This window comes from Harmonia axyridis, chromosome 1, assembly GCF_914767665.1.
Source record: "Harmonia axyridis chromosome 1, icHarAxyr1.1, whole genome shotgun sequence".
Taxonomy (NCBI): domain Eukaryota; kingdom Metazoa; phylum Arthropoda; class Insecta; order Coleoptera; family Coccinellidae; genus Harmonia; species Harmonia axyridis.
Window position 1 is genome coordinate 57695022 of NC_059501.1, and position 19489 is coordinate 57714510.

The following is a 19489-nucleotide window of genomic DNA, read 5'->3' on the forward strand; positions in this document are numbered from 1 at the left end:
ATCCCGGTGAATCAGCCTGTATATGCAGGTGCAATAAAAAAAATAATGTATCAAATTATCATTTTGAAAAAATATTCAGTTCTTAGAATATCGGAATAATGGTGGCATTAATCATTCAATTTTAATCAATATTTGTTACCGAATAAACATGCTGCATTACATTTTCCTCCCATATATGTATGTATTTAGTCTATCGCTGAATCGCTATAAACTTCCAGAGAAAAATTATCGAGTGATGGGTCGGAAATACTTCATAAATAATCGTGTGCTCAATGCGTGGAATCATCTATCCGTCTCTGTAATAGACTATCTATCTATCAGTTATTTCATCCGAAAATTGCTCGTTATGCGGCCACCCAGTGAAAAATTTTTGATTTTCCTATTTTTGAATGTCTCATTATTTTGAGTAGGTACTTCTATGATTTCATTCAATCCATAATTTCGAAAACTTTCGAAAATATGGGCTGGGTTATAGTCACACGAAGAATTCAAATTCACAATTATATATGTAAGGAGACTCTTGATTAATATGTTATCAAGTCACATTACATGTCAAATTGACAGAAATAATTCAAACTGAAATTTAAATTGAATAAATAATTTGAATGTTGAATGTTGATTGAATAATTAATTATTATTATTATATATTATAAATATATATATATATATATTATTATCAATCAATAATTTGAATGTTGAATGTTGATTGAATAATTAACGTTAAATGTTGTTTTATAATGTTAATATCCCAACAAAACTGTTACTGAATAACCCATAGAAGTGTTCCTCTGAAATTAAAGTTTATTTTTTTATCATGGAAAATACAATGTAATAACACAATTTAATGAATTATAAAACATACCTGAAATTAAAGAAACAACATTCTTAGTTAATTATTCAATCAACATTCAAATTATTTCTTGAATTTAAATTTCAGTTTGAATTATTTTTGTCAATTTGATATGTAATGTGACTTGATAACATAAATATTAAGCAACAGTCTTGTTAATATCTCAAAAAAACTGTTACTGAATAACCAATAGAAGTGTTTCTCTGAAATTTATTCTTTTTTTTATCATGGAAAATACAATGTAATAACACAATTTGATGAAATATAAAACATACCTGAAATAAAAGAAACAACATTCTTAGTTAATTATTAAATCAACATTCGAATTATTTCTTCAATTTAAATTTCAGTTTGAATTATTTTTGTCAATTTGACATGTAATGTGACTTGATAACATAAATATTAATCAACAGTCTCCTTACATGGGGGAGATGTAATTATATAAGTATATAATGATAACCTTATTTGATTGTCAATCTTGTTAACCACTTGTTTATTTTTATTGGATTTTATCACTGAGCCTATATCGTACAGAATTGTGATTATCCTAATTTCCGCAGAGATCGCGAAAATTTGCCAGAAAAAAAAATTTTCGTTTCATTTTCCAATTTCGCCAATTAGTACATTAATCGAGTGTTTGCTAAAAACCGAATTTTCACGCATTATTATGATTAGGAGAATATATATCTACTAAGATGCCTATTAAAATGTGGCCGCTAATATTTCTAATGAAATTATCGCTAATTGATTCTTCGGAAAAAAATTCAACAAAATGTATGCTTCAAAACAAAATACTGAAAAATTAATGAAAAGAATCAAAGATTCAGACCACGGGCGTAGCCAGGTTTCAGGGGGGGGGGGGTTTGAGACAAAGGCGTATACAGATGATAATGGGAAAAAAAAGAATAACATTTGATCTCATTTACATATTATAAAAAAAGTCTTCTGTTTTTTTTTAATATATCAACTTCATGAGAGCCAACCCATTCAGTCTATTGTATCAAGTATGTTTTGAGAAAAAAAGCATTTTCAAAACCCTTTTTTGGAATTTAGTTTATTTCTTTATATCGATTCCTATCAATATATTTAGGAAATAAATACCGTCTTAGTATTTATACAACAGATTACTCAAACTCGAATTTATGTGTTGAAAGTTTATATTCAAGAAACCGGAAAAAAAATGAAAATTTTCACTTTTTTTGCATTTTATTCAATGTTTTATCATGAAATTTTACTGGCAAACCTCAGATTCGAATTCTGAAACCCAGAAACAAAAAAAATAAATTGAAGAAATTAAAACTACCCCATCAACTAGGTTTTAGCGGAGATAGATAAAATACGCCAATTTTGAATTATCGTTTGAGCCAGGTTTATCGAACGAAATATTTGATGGAAGAAAACGCCAGAAGATTAATTTTTTTTTGTGATTTTCTTTAAATGTTCCGTCACGAAATTTTGGTGGTAAACCTCAGATTCGAATTCTGAACCCCAGAAACAAAAAAAATAAATTGAAGAAATTAAAACTACCCTATCAACTAGATTTTAGCGGAGATAGATAAAATACGCCAATTTTGAATTATCGTTTGAGCCAGGTTTATCGAACGAAAAATTTGATGGAAGAAAACGCCAGAAGATTAATTTTTTTTTGTGATTTTCTTTAAATGTTCCGTCACGAAAATTTGGTGGTAAACTTCAGATTCGGATTCAGCACCCAAAAAAAAAAATACATACGATCGAAGAAATCAAAACTACCCCATAACTTTCACTTGAGGGGCACATGTGAGCACAAATTGACTGGATTACGTGGAGGTAAATTCAATTCAGATTACAAATGAATTAAACTGAGAGTGATCATTTCATTCACTTTTTACAAATTCCATTGAAAAAATATTTTCGAGATTATGAAAAAAAATAATAAGTTTAAAGGTGAACGATCTGAAGTAGTACCTATGTTGAATTCGATCGAATAAAATTCGTTAAATTGTGGAGTCCACAATGCATGTTTAGAATTGATAGAAAATATAAAATCTCATTATTATATACTTAAGAATATGTACTCCTGTAAACTTGATGTTCAGTTATAATAAATTCCCTACTATGTTTAACATAGTAGGGACTATTGAATAAATACTCCAAAAGAAATGTCACTTTTTTTTGCGTCGAATGATGGTGCATTCGACGCATGCTCAATGGCTTTAAAGCGTCGTACAGCTGGCAATCTCTATCCTCGTCTGACTAGTGATGTTACGCGGTAGCTCTCTTTCACTCTATCTTGAATATTTATCATCTTTAACTGCCAGCAATCCTTATTTGCGGCCAGATTCAATTGAGCAACCGTATATCATAATAAACAGAAAAAAATTAGCTTCAATTTGATTTTATAAATAATAAATGTACGTTATGAACGTATAAATGTATCAAAATCATACCTGTTTACACGTGGCTGCGAAGAGGTGCGGCCAAGTGCGCAGGGGAAAACGTGATTTTTCAGTCTTTATATGTATATTGCCGATATTTTATTCAAAAAACAAGCGAATGAAATCTTTTTCGAAAAATCAATTAGCAATATAGTGATAAAGTATGTCTCTGGGTTCTCAAGTTATATTTTGGTGGACAGTATACTGCAAACATTTTCAGTTCATAGGAGCACATTTGAATTTTCAATGAAATGGCCAATGAGTAATCTTTTTGTATTTGTGGATTCTGAATTTGATTTATTGTCTGGATGGTTGAGCAATATTATTTTTTTCAAAATATATAATCTATATTATTATTTTATATTATTTTTTCGTTACATATAGAAATTTGTTTCCAAATAAGTGTCTTGATACTTCAAGATGATGATACTCATCACGTCATTTTATGCTTTCATTGCAAGTCACAGACTAGAAAATTTAGTGTTAAAAAATATTACATCAATACGAATTCGAACAAGTGCGCAAAAGCTCCATGATTATTGCAAATAAGAATTGCGTCTTATTTTTATGAATTACACCATATCAAAATTCCGACCTTTTTTTATCTTGGCATTTTTTCTATCTTCCCTTTAAATTAGAGCAAAAAAAATCGAACCTAAGCAGTTTAGTTCTCTGGAAGATATCCTGTGGATGAAAGAGTTATCAGATCAGAATAAATTGATCATTTTTTCTTGTGTGGAAGTTACATAGCTAAATTTATAAAATAACTCATTGTTAGTCCGCTATTGCCAATAATAATTAGCCAAGAATAAGCGGGTTAAAACGAAACTTAGACCACTAGCGCATCGGCAAAATATTTATATTTACATTTGTAGAGAAGTGAACATTTTTATTATTATTATTAATAATCCTCATCATCTGGATGTTTATTTTTGCATTATCTATTACTATTTTGAATTGCTCATTATAGATTAGAGAACGTTCCCAGCTGATAGCCTTATTTAATATTCAATATCGTTAACCACTTGTTAAATTTTTTTGGATGTTAAGTATATGTCATTCAGAATTTCCTTCTTATCAATCCTAATTTCCATGGAAATTTGCTAGAAATAAGAAGAAATATATTTCTTATATTTTTCCAATTTCGCCAATTATTTTTGAGCGGACGCCAAGTAAAGATTTCTTAATATTCATTTTGGAACAATATCGTCCGCATCTTTGCGTGGATTTATTTCGAGGTAGAATCTTGATGAATTTATAAATCTTCTCATAGGCTCGTTGATTTCGAAATCAGTAGATGAATTGTGGGTAGTAATTTCATTTGTTACTACTGTATCATCAATTTTCATAGTTTTCATAGTTCAAAATCTTGTTATAAATACATTTATACTTTGAATTGCTACTCGAATAATTTATTCACATATAAGATTAGACTTCACTAAATAGTATTTTTTTTTCTAGAAATTCATTTCACTCACCACCACGATTCCAAAAACATCAAGAAGTAATATCAAAAGTTAAAGTTGACGATGGATATTCTAGTCAAATGTCTTATAGTGATAAAAGCACCAATGCTTTAAAACGAAGTACAAATCAAAAGACTTCTTTAAAGTGTAACAAAAAAACAAATAGAGTAGGAAACAGACCTACAAATTATAAAAGTTCAAGTGATAATTCGAGAGAAATTAGACAGAGGCTGAATAGTGGAAATAAGGAAATAGAGGGTTTCTCAAAAAATAATTGTAATAAAAATTTAAAGAACCCTAAAATTGTTGCAGAAACTACAAAACCTCTAAGGAGAATCAATTACAGAGATACTTCCCTTAATAAAGATAATTCATTTAATGTGGATATTTCATTGAAAGGTGAAAAGATTTATTGGAATGGTGGAAACATTAAAAAAACTTACAAAAAGAATAATACAGTTGAAAATTGCAGTGGAAGAGAAAACTCTCTTGAGAAGAATATTAAATCAAATAGATATACAAGGTCAAGATATTTCACTCCAACTAGTAGTAGTCACTTGATGGATAGTGCTGTGAAAAATAAATCAAAGGAAACTCATATAGAAAAATATGAAAGCCTTTCTTTAACCACAAAAAAGAATTGTATTCCAAAAGCTGTACAAGATAACCTTAAAAATTTGATAGCTGATTTTCCTGAAGGAATTTGTTGTTCTGAATTGCCTTTGGTTTATAAGAATTTTACTGGCAAAGATCTATTATTTGAAGACTTTGGCTATAGATGTTTAATTTACTTATGTTTGGACCTGGAAAATATTTTTTATTGCAATAAGGAATCCCATTGTGATTACAGACTCTTTGATGTAAGAAAACCCCTGCCTGAAGTAAGTCATATATGTATTACTTATTTATTTTTCTTACGCCTAGTTTCTCAAAGGACATTATAAACTTTGTTTGAATTAATCTTAGAACCCTTTGAAGGATTTTAGCCATTAACAAAATTAACAGAGGTTTTTGAACAAATTTCAATTTTTTAGCTTGTTTCGTTTGAGAGTGGTCATGTTCACAGTCAGACAGACGAACATACAGAACAAAGACTAGAGCTGCTCTGCTACATACAAACGGCATATATTTTTGAAATCAGCCTCGAGAAACTATTCAGATTAATGTAAGACATGCTGTTTTCCAGTGTAATCATTTTACCAATTAGTTGACTGATGTATTTAGAGTTTCAGAAATGAAAATGTTATTGTTATTGTTATTGTTAATGGCCAAGAAGTACAAATATATCATTCTTCACTTTTTCAAATTTACAAGGTTCATGAATAAGCAGTTACCCTAATTAGTTTATATGAACACAACTTGTGAATACAATATTCCGACCTAATTAGGGACTGCTAGGTAAGGGCCCCCTCATCTATAGCCTTCCCAGGCCCCCTACTATGTCAATGAGCCTCTGGTCAAATCTGTGATACTTTTAGTAACTCAGTTGCTAGTTAACAACTAGCCTTTCAGAAAATGGGTGCTGCTAATCAACTCTTTATAGTTTATAACACAGTAGAACCTCTCTAATCTGCTCTTGGCTAGTCTGACGCTCCGGTTAGTCCGACCTTGATTAGTCACATGATCAAGTATTCACTTGTCGATAACGTACCGCTCGTATCGCCGTTGTTTACTGTTTATTATTTATTGATTTCCTTAGAAACACCATCCTTTTAGTTTCTTTTTCTTCCAGATAGAGTTAGGGCCGGGTTTTTTTAGCGAATAAATAAATTTATTTTGGATAATTCGACCTTTTTTTGTGTTCCGACCATACCTCTAGCCCCAAAAGTGACGGATTAGAGTGGTTCTAGGTAGTTTTATTATAATATACATATATGATTTTATAATCATGAACCTATGAAATAAAATAGCTGATTTTTATTTATCTATATTTGCTTTCACCACTCAAACCATCTAAATATTAAATTAATTTTCATTCCAGCTTAATATTCCCCAAGAGAAGAGTCTTGAAGATATGATTCAAAGTTTGGAATCATCACCTGCAATTCCAGAAATGAGATGGGGTTATTTTGAATCCTTTGTCCCTCATGATGCAGTGAGGTTGGGATTTAAACCGCACAGAATACAAGTGGCTGAGGTATTGGAGGAAGGTACTAGCATAAATGTGACGGTAGCTGATATTTATGATATCTCGAAATTCTGGATAATAATAGATGACTCACAGTTGGACAAATTGATGGATAACATGCAAGAGTTCTATGGCATAAATAGAACGAGATACTTGGTACCGAAATCTTTATTGGTAGAAACCCTTTACTGTGTTGTTTTATTCAAAGGCAAATTTCATAGAGCAGTTATTCTTAACGTGATGCCTGGTTATGAGTACCTCAAAGTTTACTATGTTGACTTTGGAACTTTGGCCAAAGTTTCAAAAACAGAGGTTTGGTTCATTACTAAAGAATTTAGTGAACTCCCAACCCAAGCCATAAGATCTACTCTTGGCGACATTTATCCACCAAACCAAGGTACTACTTGGTCTCCATCTGCCAATTATGATTTTAGTAGTTTAACATGCATGAAAAAATTCATTGCAGAAATTATAAGGGTGGATAAACAAAAAAATTTAGTCGACATAAAATTGAATGATGGATATTCTGATATGAGCGATATACTAGTAAATCGTAATCTTGCTAAATTCATAAACAAACCCCAAAAAAAACATTTTGATGATCCTAATTGTAAACCTAGAGTGCAATATGTTCATCTATTTCCTACATTTGATGAAATAGAGAATTGGGTTGTGCCATGTGTGGAAGAAACTGTAGAGTTTTTGAACACCCCGGTTACTGCCGATTTCTTGAACTCGCAGTATTTCAGTAGAACTGTTGATACGAATTTAATCAAAAGCATTGACAAAATGGAAATGACTTGTAAGAAGAATAAGTCATTAATGAAGTACCACAAGTCATCTGAAATTTCACTTAACCACAACATAGAACAAATTAACAAGATTGCATATGGAGATTCATATAACTTTTTTACAGAAAACAAAACATATAATGTAATAGAAAATAATCATATAAATGAAAGTGAAACTGAAGAACTTGAAGAAATTCAAGATGATGTCTTGAGAGGAAAGGAAATTGAAGAAAGTGGATGCAAAGGCACTCCAGAAAAGCAAAATATATCTTTTACAAATAAGAGAATATTTGATATTGAAGATCCTGATCTTTTAGTTTCAATATTGAGACAAAGTAGGATGAAGAAATCTTATCCAATTCAAACTGAAGTGTCGAGAAGATTTTAATACTTACTTACTTTAATAATTTAAAAAATATTGAAATCTAAAAGCTTTGCATAGCATACCAAAAGAATATTAGAAGAATTAAGTGAATCTTTAAATGGAATCAATATTTTATGCAAAAGCTACAATACTTCTAGTAACTAAGTATCAAATATAATTGATAAATATAAATATAATTTAAATTATTGTTGTTGTTTTATTATTGTATCTTTGAATTTTTAATAGACAGAATCCTCCTATCAAATTTTGTTTTATTCAATGTTCTACCATGTTAAGATTGAAGATCAGATTGATATTACAGGAATATTTGTCAAGTTGAATATTATAACAGATCAAACATCGAGAAAAATCTAGTGGTGGAGACTGGATAGGGTTGATACATTTTCTACAAAATTGTTAATAAAAAAATTGTGTTTAACATTTACCAATCCAATTTTGTCAGAGTGAAATTTAAGGACTTCGCTTAAACGTTTAGCCATATTTAATAACTGAAATTGGAAAATTCAACTTTGATTATGTGTTCTTGAAATTGTCGGTGCAAAGTGTCTCAAACCTCCCTATACATGGGAGGCTTGATACACTAAAAGGGAGGATTGATACAATAAGAAATGAAAGGTACAAGCAATAATAAGAAATTAATATTTTTTCATCAAAACACTACCAAATTCCTACATAATTCGTAAGTAAACATTTGGTAATCCTGCCGAATAGGTATATGACCTTAGGACCTCGAAAGACGTCATATTTTGTACGTCAAATGGGCAGCTACGTTGCCAGATAAAGAATTAATCAGGTATTTGAAGTATATCATAGAAAATAGAAATATTTCACGATTTCCCGCCATCGGTCGTAACCTATATATTATCATAGTATATATCCTTATACTATGATATTATCTTAAAGTTTGAATCTTAGTTTGAATTTGAGTGTTACTGATACAAACAGGAATTACATTTTATTGTAGTAAAGTGCGTGTAGTGAACTGATTTAGTTGTGGAAGAGATTCAATCATATCATTTGTGAACATAGCATGAAAATATGGAATTGTTGATGCAAGGACAATTCGAGAGGCACTAAAAGATTTTCCCTCCAACTAAAAAATTTTTAAGTAGAGATATTTCGAGATTATTATTCCAATATCGAACCTTCAAGACGATATCACACAAACGCCCCTGTCTTCTAATCTCCTCCATGCAGGGAAAAGCAGAAGGAAATAAATCGTTTTGTTGAAAAACCAAATTTTGATTATTCAAGGAAATGATGTATCTTGGAATGTCTGGTCCCTCTTCACAATCCATCATTTTTTCCCCAGAAAAACGTTTTCAATGTATCCAAACTATATGCTGTTTCTAAATAAAATATATTATTTAATTTGTATTATTTTAATAAACAAACATATCATTGTCCACTGTGGCTTCTGGCCAACTGTCAGTTGAAGTCAGTGGGAATCCCTAAGAGCCCGTTCACATAACAAGCGCTTTACGCGCGTTTACAAGTACATGAATTTTTATGGAGCGCGCGTAGAGCGCTGTTCTAGGGCTTGCCCGTAGTAAGCGCGCGTTGGCTCGCGCTTTGAGATCATAGGTTTCTAATGTAACCGTTCAGATGAGCGCGCTTGCACGAGCTGATAGATGCCAGAGACGTATTTACGTATTTTCCTTCGATCCGTTCGGTCAGAAATATTTCAAACTGGAACCGGACGCTCCTAAATTATTCATAAATAAAATTGAGAATTTTCCTGTAATATGCGACATGACAAGTAGTGTATATTCAGATAAAAACTCAAGGAGACGGGCTTGGGAAGAACTCCTCATCATATCCTGCGAAGGAGATGCTAATGAAGAAAAAAAATTTATTATGTGACCACATAAAAATGATAATAGCTCTTTATTTAGAAATCATGAGACACACGTAGAACGAATACAAATGAAGAGAAATAGTATCAAAATAACATTCACCTACCACTCAACACCAGAAATTCTAATTATAATTATTCAACAATAAATTATATATCTTATTCTTAAATGGTTTATAATTATTTATTTCTTTGATTTCATCAGGCAGTCTATTGAAAAACTTTGAACAACCGTATTCTAGCTGCTGTTTGTGTTGAATTTAATTTACATTTTGGAAAATAATGATATTGTACTTGTGTTATTTATTTTTGATATTTTGAAATGATAGGAGAAAACATTTATTTTTTTCGCATAAATAGTACTTAGACAAATCATTTTTCTACATTTGATATAATGTTGCGTCCGTTTGAAAATAAACCGGTGTGAACTTAGCAAACTGTTTGACGGAAACGTCCGCAGGCGGTGTCCAGCGGCGTGCGGCAAAAACATTTTTTTTTATGGAAATATTCACTAGATCGGATATAAATTTAGAAAGTGGGTTCCGTATGGTATTCAGAGTCTCCGTTGGAGGAAATATTGTTTTTTTATAGATCTCGGTATATTTTCGTAACGTTTTTATTCAAATTATCATCTATCTAATTTAAAAAATTCGTATCTCCGGAAGCGTCGGAGCATAACCATATTTGGTATGTAGATGACTATTAGCGATGTGAATGAACTGTGAAAAAATCATTGACTTCCCTTGGGGTTCAGGGGTAGTTTTTTCGAAAATTCGTAACTATGGAGTAGTCAGTGACTTCCAGAAAACACAGAAAGAAACTAAAATTCCTTGTTTCCATAACATTGAGCATAGTTATTTCCATCGCTCTCTGCATCACCCTCAGCTGGTTTGCGGTCTTCTTAGTTATTGTCATAGTTTACAGGCCATATGTCGCTAATATGCAGGCATCGAAAACTTTCCTTTTAAGGTTTATTGGGATGTCGTTATTCCTGAATATATATTTCATCTTTCCAAAAGCCATCCAAGTTAGCCTGATTCTTCTTTTTATCTCTGCTGTTTGATTTTCTTTGACGATTCTTATTGAGTGTCCTAAATATACAGGGTGTCCCGTAAAGACCACGTTAAACCGAGGGAGAATGTAGATCAAAGGATAACCCACCTGCTATGACTAAATTCCCATTATAAAAGTCTTACCGTTTTCGAGATATTTTTTTTTTTTCGAAAATAATGAAGTTTTGCCCCTTTCAATAGTTTTGCCCTTACGGTTGGTAAAATTTTACATCTTTCTGGTTAATTTTTCCTGTAAAATATTGCTGAAGAATGATTTCAACGTTTACATCAAAAACATCCTCCGAAAATTTTAAAGGGGGGCTATGAGAAATATTTTTATTGGAAATTTTGGTAGTGGATTATTTTGTTCATGAAGTTTAGCCCATCGTAGTGGAAAAAAAATGTACCGAGCTACTGCTGCACATTACACCAATATATTGTCTATTTTATAGTGATTTCAAAGAGGTATCACACAAGTCATTTGTTTTCCAAAGAAAAAAGATATGGCTGTTTTTATCCAAATGGGTACGTTTCTGACAAAATCAAGTTTCCAATTCTGTTGAGAAATCTTCGATGTTGCATTACTTAGGGAACAATGGCAATTGTTTACGTGCGAAAATATTACTCGCATAATTATTCACCTCAACGAAATTCAATTTTGCCGGCAAATTTTGGAAAACATCACGCAGATCCAGATTTTTTTTAATATGATCATTTGGAGCGACGATTCTTCCTGTACCAAGGATGGGTACATGAAGACCTAAATCCTCTGGACTTTTAATATTGTGGCTGCCTAAAAGACAAAGTATACGCAACACCCATACGTGATGAAGCCGAATTGCGGATGCGTTTTCTCAATTCGGCTTCATCACGTATGGGTGTTGCGTATACTTTGTCTTTTAGGCAGCCCCAATAATAAAAGTCCATAGGATTTAGGTCAGGTGAACGAGGAGGCCACAAAATTTCACCTTCTCTTCCAATCCACCGGTGGGGATAAGTTCTATTCTAATGTGCGGTAACTTCGAGTCCGTAATGTGCTGAGCATCCATCATGTTGAAACCAAAGACTACGTCGCAGCAGCATCTTCCAATAAAATGGGCAGCTGGTTGGTTAAAAATTCCAAATAATCGTTTGCGTTCAGTGATGGCCCATAAATTGATCTTGAATCGATATTGTGATCTATCTTCCTTCACCTCGTATGGATTTATGATATTCCAGCTATACTAATTGGGGAGATTCATGTACCCATCCTTGGTACAGGAAGACTCGTCGCTCCAAATGATCTCATTAAAAAAACTCTGGATCTGCATGACGTTTTCCAAAATTTGCCGGCAAAATTGAATTTCGTTGAGGTGAATTATTATGCGAGTAATATTTTCGCTCGTAAACAATTGCCATTGTTCTCTAAGTAATGCAACATCGAAGATTTCTTAACAGAATTGACAAACTTGATTTTGTCAAATACGTACCCATTTGGATACAAACAGCCATATCTTTTTTCTTTGAAAAACAAATGACTAGTGTGATTCCTCTTTGAAATCACTATAAAATAGACAATTTATAGGTGTAATGTTCAGCAGTAGCTCGCTACATTTTTTTTCCACTACGATGGGCTAAACTTCATGAACAAAATAATCCACTACCAAAATTTCCCATAAAAATATTTCTCATAGCCCCCCTTCAAAATTTTCGGAGGATGTTTTTGATGTAAAATTTCATCTATATGAAAAATTTCATATAGATGAAATTTTTCTAAAGCGGGTGAAAAGCGAAAAATGAGAAAAGCTGGTCGAAATTCTACAACACGGCGGCGTCGAATTCTAAATTGAAACTGAATGGAAACGCGAAGAGAGCGAAATTAAAACATGTGGTGTCATATGTGAGATATGAACCGACACAAACAATAATAAACAAATATTGGGGAAATTCCGAAAACGCCCCAACACTACAGATCCGACCCAAAGAAAATTGGATAAGGGTCAAAATCACCTGAAAATCAACTTTGAATGACATTGTATGATATATGGTTGAAATCAGCGTTAAAATTTATTTCGAAAAGTGTCATAAAATATGCAGGTCCGTATTGAAAAAAATGAGGTTGTGGGTGGCCCAGAGAGCACGAAACGTTGGATACGAAATCTGATTACGTCAAATTGAGAACAATTTATTGTCGAATAAAAAATTCCTGTAACATTTTTTGATAATATTTGAAATGGAGTGGGAAAAAAAGAAAAATCAAAATGACAGAATTTACTTTTCTTATGATATCTCAATAACCGGCCCTGATAATCTCGATTTGTTTGAACTGCTTGATAATGCTTCTATGCATGCAACTTTTTCTCCATTTGACCGACCTTCTAACTTTTATGGTTTAAAAGTTACCAATACAATCCCATTGAAAAAGGGGCCACCCTGTATAATGTATTATACTTAACTATAAAAAAATGTAAATTAAAAGTCTGAAGGACCCTAGGTAGTCGGAGTTCTGTTCAATTCAAAACCCATGGTTGGTCAGGCTAACAGTTAAAGTTTGGTTTTTATCAATATAATTCCCAAAAGTTTTTGAAGAAGAAAATTAGATAATACTTCATTTATTTTCAATGCCTTCGGTATTTAAGGGCACATAAATTAAATTGACAAAAAATTCAAATCAACTTAGCTCAAAAATTTTTGAATGAGCTTCCAGACGTTTTAAAAAAATAGATATTCAGAGTTACATTTCAGAATTCTTCTAGAAAAAGTTTGCTGGGATAGAATCCTCATAAAGCTGTGGTGTAGCTTAAGAGCCCGTTCACATGACGAGCGGTTTACGCGCGGTTGAATGAGCGGTTGATAATTGGATACCGTTCACATGGAACGCGGTTGCCAAGCGGTGACCGCGCGTTGCCGTAACGGCCCGTATTCAGTTTGAATTCTACATTTTGGTTTGAATCTGGATTCAGTATCAGATTTATGTGAAAATTAAACTTTTTTGAGTTTTGATAGGTAATTATAGATCAAATAGTTTCTATTATTCATCAATTAAAACTGATCCTACTTAAATCATCTTCGTTTTGCCGATGACATCGTCATAATAAGTAGCAACATGCAGGAATTGAGCGAGATGTTGAAACAACTTATTGATGCTCTGAAAAAAGTAGGTTGGAAAATTAATGTTTCGAAGACCAAACTTATCAACAACACCACAGAACACATAAACATTGACGGCACACAACTTGAAAATGTAGAAGAATATATAATATTCAAGACACTCAATAAGAATCGGCAAAGAAAATCAAACAGCAGAGATAAAAAGAAGAATCAGGCTAACTTGGATGACTTTTGGAAAGATGAAATATATATTCAGGAATAACGACATCCCATAAACCTTAAAAGGAAAGTTTTCGATGCCTGCATATTACCGGTAGCGACATATGGCCTGGAAACTATGGCAATAACTAAGAAGACCGCAAACCAGGTGAGGGTGATGCAGAGAGCGATGGAAAGAACTATGCTCAATGTCAGTCTCAGAGACAGAAAAAGGAATGAAGAAATCCGACAAAGAACTAGAGTCGTAGATATTATAGCGCGTGTTGCAGAATTGAAGTGGCAGTGGGTAGGACACGTGGCTCGACAGAAAAAAAAAAGTAAATTAAATTCAACACAAATAGCAGCTAGAATATAGTTGTTTAAAGTTTTTCAATAGACTGCCTAATGAAATCAAAGAAATAAATAATTATAAACCATTTAAGAATATAATTTTTAATTTATTGTTGAATAATTATAATTAGAACCATATACTTAGTATAGTAGATTTCTGCTGTTAAGTGGTAGGTGAATGTTATTTTGATACTATTTCTCTTCATTTGTATTTGTTCTACGTGTATCTCATGATTTCTAAATAAAGAGCTATTATCATTTTTATGTGGTCACATAATAAATTTTTTTTCTTCATTAGCATCTCCTTAACAGGATATGATGACGAGTTCTTCCCAAGCCCGTCTCCTTGAGTTTTTATCTGAATATACACTACTTGACATGTCGCATATTACAGGAAAATTCTCAATTTCATCTATGAATAATTTAGGAGCGTCCGGTTCCATTTTGAAATATTTCTGACCGAACGGATCGAAGGAAAATACGTAAATACGTCTCTGGCATCTATCAGCTCGTGCCCGCGCGGTCATCTGAACGGTTACATTAGAAACCTATGATCTCAAACCGCGCGCCAACGCGCGGTTACTACGGGCAAGCTCTAGAACCGCGCTCTACGCGCGGTACATAAAACCGCGCGGAGGCATGTGTACGCTTCGAAGAAAATTCATGTACTTGTAAACGCGCGGTTTCAAACCGCGCGGAAACCGCTCGTCATGTGAACGGGCTCTAAGGGTTAATCTTTAAAGAAGCTAATACATTGAAAGGCTGCAAATGGGTATCTGGCATTGTTATTTAGTTGAAAATTTATACAGGATGTCCCGTAAAGACCACGTCAAACCGAAGGAGAATGTAGATCAAAGGATAACCCACCTGCTATGACAAAATTCCTATTGTAAAAGTCTTACCGTTTTCGAGATATTTTTTTTTTTTTGAAAATATTAATAATTGCCGGTGTACCGCTGCACCTCGCATGTGAGGAATAATTTTCGTTGAGGTGAATAATTAAGCGAGTAATGTTTTCGCACGTTAACAATTGCCATTGTTCACTAGGTAATGCAACATCGAAGATTTCTTAATAGAATTGACAAACTTGATTTTGTCAGAAACGTACCTAATCGGATAAAAACAGCCATATCTTTTTTCTTTGAATACCAAATGGGTTGTGTGATACCTTTTTGAAATCACTATAAAATAGACAATTTATAGGTGTAATGTGCAGCAGTAGCTCAGTACATTTGAAGAATCCACTACCAAAATTTTCAATAAAATTATTTCTCACAGCCCCTCTTTAAAATGTCCGGGGAATGTTTTCAATGTAAACGTTAAAATCATTCTTCAGCAATATTTTACTGACAAAATTAACCAAAAAGGTGTAAAATTGTACCAACAGTAAAGACAAAACTATTGAACAGGTCAAAACTTCATTATTCTCAAAAAAAAAATATCTCGAAAACGATATGATTTTTATAATGGAAATTTCGTCATCGCATGTGTTGTCCTTCCTTTGATCTACATTCTCCTTCGGTTTGACGTGGTCTTTACGGGAAACCCTGTATATGAGAACAACAACATATAATGTTCTAATATGGTTTTTTTCAGGAGAAATGAATAAATTATAGTTCATAGATGATCCTTGGAGAGATAAGGTCCTTAAATTTCAAGATTCTTAGGAGTCAAAAACTAAGAAGGGTAAGAGCTCAAATCTCCAATTATTCGTTGTAATATTGTATTTTGAACAGAAATAAAATCTTAATGGATAAACCTTTTTTCATGAACTCTTTTTTATTAAATGATGGCTCTTATTATCTGGATTCAATTTTTGAAGGATTTAACTATTATCAAATTGATAGATGAGTTAAATCAAACTTACTAGTATAGCTAAATGAAGTATCTCAGAATTGAGGAATTAAATGTTGAAAAAATAACTGATTCAATTATTTGAAAAATATTTTTCATTATATTATCAATTATATTCATTTGATTGGTTGTCGAGAGCCAAATACAAAAAGAACAACACAAATAGGAGATTTCCAAACAGTATACTCACTTAATGAAGATATATGAAAATTATTTCCATTTCAAGCTGAAAAAATATATGTTTTGTACTACTCCATTAGAAAACTCTAGACACACCTCAGGAGAAAAATGTTTTTTCTATCTTGGTAGGTAAATGTCTATTTCAATTAAATTCTCAAACTGAAATGAACCTTTGGTACTTAAAAATAGAATAAACCAAGAAAGATTTCACGCAATATTAATCGCCGTCTAGAGTGTTCGATAATACTAAAATAACAATAAATATAAATCAGTTTCATCAAGAATAAAAAAATCACGATTTTCCAAACGAAAGTACAATGTTTTGATCATATGATTATGACGTTGCCTCAACTAGCTGCATATTTCTCTTCAAAGAAGGGCTTTCACTTTAGTAGGCAATACACAATAAAAGTCTAATGTTTAACAAACAGTTTCGTTTAATTTCGCCACAGAGTGCGCCACATAGAAATATGCACACAGCCTAGAGATTGTGTAAATTTGGCATTTAAAAACTGTAGAAGTTGTTCTGACTGCTTCGCATTTCAAAACTAGTAGAAATTTCACCGAATCAAGGAATAGGGTGTCAAGTTTGAGATTCATTGTACGACTTAATTGTTCTTATACCCCAGGATTGAATAAATTAACACTTATGATATTGCTCTTTATTTTCACATTCATTGAAATAATTCCAAGTTCTAACTATTCAAAAGTAGATGTAAGAAATACACAATTGATTGTCAAAGTAGAAATGTAGATAAAAATACTGTTCATATTTCATTCGAAATGAGTTCATTACAATAAAACTATCTAAAAACCTTAGCTAAGGATAGAAAAGATGTGAAAATAACTTATTTTAAGATTCAAACTGGGAGGATATCTTAGTTTTTCTACTCTCTTCGTACAACTTGAAAATTATTCAAGTCAGTCAAATCTCACAAAACACATATCAGTCTTCAACCATTCTTTTTTATTATAACATCACCCTAGAATATGTAGCAATACTTTCCAAGATATGTAGGTAAAAATTATTCGTTCCTTTTTGTTATTAGTTCAATATTATTTCTTCGTCAAAGGAAGTATACAGAGTGGGCCATTGAAAACGAAACAGCGGCTCTGTAGGTCGGCAGAACCGAGTTATATAAAAACGCTCGGACACGTCAACAACATTTTCGAGGGGGACATCGTTCGCGATGAAATTCACCCGAAATACATTCCATCCCTCGGAGCTGTGACCGCCACCCCTAAATTTTTAAATGGCATCATATGGCAAGTGATACCTCATTTGAAAGGTAGTTTCCTTCTCAATATCAATCAACAAAAATGAATTAATTTTATCGATTCGTTTTCGAGATATAGGAACTTGAAGTTGGGAAATAACTTTTTATTCACTCAATCAATAAAAATAAGATCTAACATTGCAACTGTTGAAAGATAATTATCATTGTCAATGAATTAAATGTTCAAACTGTCTACCACCCATTTCCATACAATAGTACAAGTTTTGTTCAAAATGAGACCTCACATTTTGCAGCATTTCCGGCGTTATTCGACGGCATTCTTCAATCATTCTACGTCGTAAATCTTCCAGAGATTCTGGTTCGGTTGCATAGATTTTGTTTTCAAGTGACCCCACAGGAAAAAGTCGAGTGGGGTTAAATCTGGAGATCTGGCTGGCCACTCTATAGCGCCTCTTCTTCCAATCCAACTTCCAGGAAACATTCTATCTAAAAACGCCCTAACAGTTATTTCCCAACTTCAAGTTCCTATATCTCGAAAACGAATGGATAGAATTTATTTATTTTTGTTGTTTGATATTGAGAAGGAAACTACCTTTCAAATGAGGTATCACTTGCCATATGATGCCATTTAAAAATTTATGGGTGGCGGTCACAGCTCCGAGGGATGGAATGTATTTCGGGTGAATTTCATCGCGAACGATGTCCCCCTCGAAAATGTTGTTGACGTGTCCCAGCGTTTTTATATAACTCGGGTCTGCCGACGTACAGAGCCGCTGTTTCGTTTTCAATGGCCCTCTCTGTATAAAATTTTCAGTTATATTTCAAAGATTCATAATCTAGTTACGATTAGTATAAGTACGGACATTTTGGATACTGTTATTTTTCCCTTCGGATAATCGTGGTATAAAAAGTTCAATTAAATAAGTGACAAAAATTCTATTTTTCAGTCATACCCTTACAATAATTTTTCAACAGTCATCTTTCTCATAATTAACTGAAACTATTAGTTTTCGTATCTTATTGATGTTGTTGGAAATCATCGATCTCATTATACTACAACTTGTTCTTTGGGTGTGCAAATATTTTGGAATATACTTTTTCAATTGTCCATTTCATGTCATAATTATAAAAAGGATTTTATTTAAATTAATAGAGTAACCATTTATAATTCATTGAATAAAAGTAACCAATCGAGTGAATAGGATCAATTTTTGTTGGCTAAGGACATGGACGAGGTACTAATATAATGAAAATTTAGAAATGTGGCTACGGCCTAAAATATATATTTCGAAATTAAGTGAAGTTCTTGTATTTTGAGAGTAATTTTTTTCAACAGAATAGACTCTCTGTTTCAAATTGAAATAATAATTACTCGAAATAAACCAAAATATTTCCCAAAAAAAATTTCATCAGTATGCTATTTGGCATGTACATATAATGAAACACATTGGTACTTTATAAATATAGGGAACATATTTGAAACTTCGTATTCTGCCGAAATTCTAAAATTTCGTGATATAACTACCTACTCGATTTTGAATTAATTGATTGATATTTTTTTAGAATTGGGTCATTAAATTCAGAAATGTTTTGAAAAAAGACTTAAAGGCCTCAAATGTTTCATAGTTGTATTT

At 32.2% G+C, this 19489-nt stretch overlaps 1 protein-coding gene across 1 annotated transcript; it reads left to right on the forward strand.

Moving 5' to 3' along the window:
- The first annotated feature begins 4350 nt into the window (after positions 1-4350).
- On the forward strand, positions 4351-8228 carry LOC123684709 (tudor domain-containing protein 5-like). Its single transcript, XM_045624082.1, has 2 exons — positions 4351-5614; positions 6715-8228. The coding sequence occupies exons 1-2, from the start codon at positions 4814-4816 to the stop codon at positions 8038-8040; spliced, it is 2127 nt and encodes a 708-aa protein (XP_045480038.1). The 5' UTR covers positions 4351-4813; the 3' UTR covers positions 8041-8228.
- The last annotated feature ends 11261 nt before the right edge of the window (positions 8229-19489 follow it).

Excerpts from the sequence above, each read along its gene's own strand:
- LOC123684709 (XM_045624082.1), top strand. The coding sequence starts at position 4,814 with ATGTCTTATAGTGATAAAAGCACCAATGCTTTAAAACGAAGTACAAAT. Across the intron at positions 5,615-6,714 it reads TAAGAAAACCCCTGCCTGAA|CTTAATATTCCCCAAGAGAA; the intron begins GTAAGTCATATA and ends TTTTCATTCCAG.